This window comes from Rhamphochromis sp. 'chilingali' (assembly GCF_963969265.1).
Source record: "Rhamphochromis sp. 'chilingali' genome assembly, chromosome: 15".
Lineage (NCBI taxonomy): Eukaryota > Metazoa > Chordata > Actinopteri > Cichliformes > Cichlidae > Rhamphochromis > Rhamphochromis sp. 'chilingali'.
The window spans coordinates 17,265,689-17,269,543 of NC_137942.1; the positions used below are offsets into that span (position 1 = coordinate 17,265,689).

Genomic DNA, 3,855 nt, shown 5'->3' on the forward strand with positions numbered 1-3,855 from the left:
ATTGTGCCTACAGTTTTGCAAAGTGTGTGTTACAAAATTGCAAACTGAGTGCAAAGCAGTTTTTGTGCTTTTAGTTTTGCAAACTCAGTGAGTGGTTTTGCTATAAGTCTGAATAGTTTTAGAGATTGTGCTACAGGAATCACAGTTAGGGTTTAAGCATTCAGAAAAAACTGTAGTAACATTTTGTTTAGTGTTTTTGAAGTGTGTTTGAGTTAAAGGGGTTAGGTACAAGAGCACAAAACAGACAATTCTCTAAAACCATTTGTAGAGTGTTTGTAATATGTGGCTATTATATCAGTAAGGTTTTTCTTTTTTCTTTTGGAAAGTATTTGTTTTTTATTGAACTGTGGATAGATTGTTATAGACATACTTTGACAAGGAGGATGGTATGTTTTAGATATATATGTCTTTAGTCTTTTTATTATGTTGATGGCTATTAAAATGATACATATCAGACTCAGCTGTGTCAGTGTATGAATAGACTGTAAATATTACTGAAAGCATTAGTAAATGCCTGCCTTGTCTCCCTAAGTGCTGCTGTGAGCGAGCCAAACATCGTGAAACACTGGGTGGCATATGGAATTAAACGCCAACCAACCTTTTCTGTTTTAAACAGAATGAGAACAGTCAGAATATGTAGGTGTAGCCAAGCTCAGGTGGCAGCGTATTGTGACTTTTTAACACTGGTTGGCCTGTATTTAATTTTACCTTTTCTTTTATTGTAATAATGTATGTATAATGTAATAATGTATAATGACTGAGCACTTGATTGTGCACTGAGTGTCCATGATTGTAAAATCCAGCTTAGTGAATACTGATTGCTTTGTTTGATTCTTTTAGTTGCTGGATTTGGCCAGTAGCAGCATGGCCTTTCTGTTGGCTGCCCCCTTTCACATTGCCCTTATTTTAAGGCACGTGGGTATGAAGTTGTAGTGTTTTTCATCCCTCTTTATTAAGAGCCTCTTTTTGTTTATTTTTTGAGTTTTAGGACACCATTTAGCCAGCGCTATGTGGTTTGCTTTAACTGTGTTTTTATAATTTTTAACCTTTTATTGTATTACTGTATACTTATATCACTTCAACCATTTCTTTTGCTGAGGTGTTTTTTTCAAACTTGTGGAGTTTTTTATTTAATTTGTTCAAATATCGAGTCTTTAAATTTCCAAATGGTTAGATTCCCCAGGATGTCATTGTTGCAACCTTTAAATAGTACTCCCCTGACTATACAGCCAATATAAAAATACATGCCTAAGTACCTGTAAAATCATACAAGTACAAAAAACCCCACACTCCTTGCCCTTAAACAAAATGCAAATCTTATTTTTGATAAAGAAAATACAGTCCACACCTCAGATTGTGGGAGGCAGATATCTTTGGGTTACAAGGGGTTTGTGTGACTTGCAGAGACAACACCGCAGACCTGGGTCATGTTGTCCCCAGTGGAGAGATAGGGTGGGTGAGAAACATTAGCCAGTAACTAAATCCATTCCTAAGGTGCTGGATGGCAGAAAGAAGAACAAGTCTGTACAGCGTAATGAGACACCTCCACAGAGAACTGACGCACAGACTCCACCATCAGCCAGCAGGCCACAGCCAGGCTCCACCATCAGCCAGCAGGCCACAGCCAGGCTCCACCATCAGCCAGCAGGCCACAGCCAGCAGACCCAGCCAGGCTCCACCATCAGCCAGCAGGCCACAGCCAGGCTCCACCATCAGCCAGCAGGCCACAGCCAGGCTCAGCAGGCCACAGCCAGGCTCCACCATCAGCCAGCAGGCCACAGCCAGGCTCCACCATCAGCCAGTAGGCCACAGCCAGGCTCCACCATCAGCCAGCAGGCCACATCCAGCAGACCCAGCCAGGCTCCACCATCAGCCAGCAGGCCACAGCCAGGCTCCACCATCAGCCAGCAGGCCACAGCCAGGCTCCACCATCAGCCAGCAGGCCTAGCCAGGCGCCATCATCAGAAATTCCGCTTCCGGGTCCCTCGTGGTGGCCGCCTCGTGCTCTCGCTTCAGTATGCCACCCAAGAAAGGCCCAACACCAGAGGAGGTTGAGGACATTAAAACCTCCCTCGGAGCGCTGTGCGGAGACGTGGCCGCAGTCAGGGCACAGCAGGAGCTGCTTCTGGGGCTTCTGGAGGAGGTAAAACAGCTACGCCTCCAAAATGCCGAGAAGGACAGACGGATCATGGATCTCGAGCGGCGGGTGGATGAGCTGGAGCAGTACACCCGTACGAACGACGTGGTCATCAGCGGTATTAAAATCAAGCCACGCTCGTACGCGCGCGCGGTGGCCGGGAACGTCGGGGAGCCCAGCGACGAGGAGACCCGCTAGGTAGAGCAACAGGTGGCGTCCTTCCTCCAAAGCAAGGGGATAGAGATGGACCTGGAGCACATAGAAGCATGTCACTCACTGCCCAGGAGGAGTGACAGACTGCCGGCCATCATTATGAGATTTGTCAATCGGAAGAACAAGGTCGCACTGCTGAAACAAGGACGCAAACTGAAAGGCACGGACGTTTTCATTAATGAGCATCTGACACGAAAAAACGCAGACATCGCGAGGAAGGCAAGGCAACTGAAGAAGAACGGTAAAATACAACATACATGGGTAACAAACTGTAAGATTTTCATTAAGCTAAACGGGACACCAGAAGAGGCAAAAGTACTGATAGTGAGGAACATGGAGGATCTGGACAAGTATAACTGACACCAATGTATCAATTACACCAGGAAATGACATGGACACGTTGAAATTAGTTCTTCAACAGAAAGTAATTGATCTAGATTGTGAATATAAGGAGCATAATATAATAGATCCAGAAATAGATTCTGAAAGTAACTTTCTCTCTTCTTTTGTTAAAAATTGTAATTATTTCACTCAGGAACAATATGAAAAAGAAATTAACCTAGACGGGAAGCTCTCATTAATTCACTTTAACAGCAGAAGTATGTACTCTAATTTTGATTTCATTAAGGACTATTTGCAACAATTTTCTCGCCCCTTTAGTGTTATAGCCATCACTGAAACTTGGTTCAATGTCGATAAAGGAATAGATTTTTGTTTGAATGGATATGATTTAAAATACATGAATAGATTAAATAAGGCGGGCGGCGGGGTTGCTATATATGTTAAGATAAGATAAGATAAGATAAGATAGAACTTTATTAATCCCTCGGGTGGGTTCCTCTGGGAAATTCGACTTCCAAAAAAAGCACAGCAACGACCAAAGTTACAGTTACAGAACTGTTATATATATATATATATATATATATACACACACACACACACACACACACACACACACACACACACACACACACACACACACACACACATATATAAATACAGAGACAAATATAAATAAAATATACAAAGGGGATAAATAGAATAAATAGGAATAAAAAAATAAAAATACAAGTGAATTGCACATTTCAAGTATTGAGTCTATTGCACTGTTGACTATTTACAAAAAGTATTGCACAAGGTATTGTACAGTGAGGTGCAGAGGCACTACAGCTTAGTTGTTCCCCCCTCCTTTGTCCTCCTGTTTCCCCTCCCTCTCCCCTCCAGAGAGGAGTTAAACAGTCTGATGGCGTGTGGGACAAAGGAGTTTTTAAGTCTGTTAGTTCTTGTCTTGGGGAGAAGCAACCTGTCACTGAACAGACTCTTCTGGTTGTTTATGGCCGTGTGCAGAGGATGCCCAGCATTGTCCATAATGTCCATCAGTTTCTTTAATGTCCTTTTCTCTGCCACTGTCACCAGAGTGTCCAGCTTCATGCCGACCACAGAGCTAGCCCTCCTGATCAGTTTCTCCAGCCTGGATGAGTCCCTCTTTGCTGTGCTGCTCCCCC

General features: G+C 43.3%; 1 protein-coding gene across 1 annotated transcript; it reads left to right on the top strand.

Moving 5' to 3' along the window:
- Window positions 1–1,534: 1,534 nt before the first annotated feature.
- LOC308411341 (uncharacterized protein) lies at window positions 1,535–2,335 on the top strand (the record flags this gene model as incomplete). The annotated part of the gene is made up of 2 exons (XM_080905226.1): window positions 1,535–1,922; window positions 1,953–2,335. The coding sequence occupies 2 exons, from the start codon at window positions 1,535–1,537 to the stop codon at window positions 2,333–2,335; spliced, it is 771 nt and encodes a 256-aa protein (XP_080761352.1).
- Window positions 2,336–3,855: the final 1,520 nt, after the last annotated feature.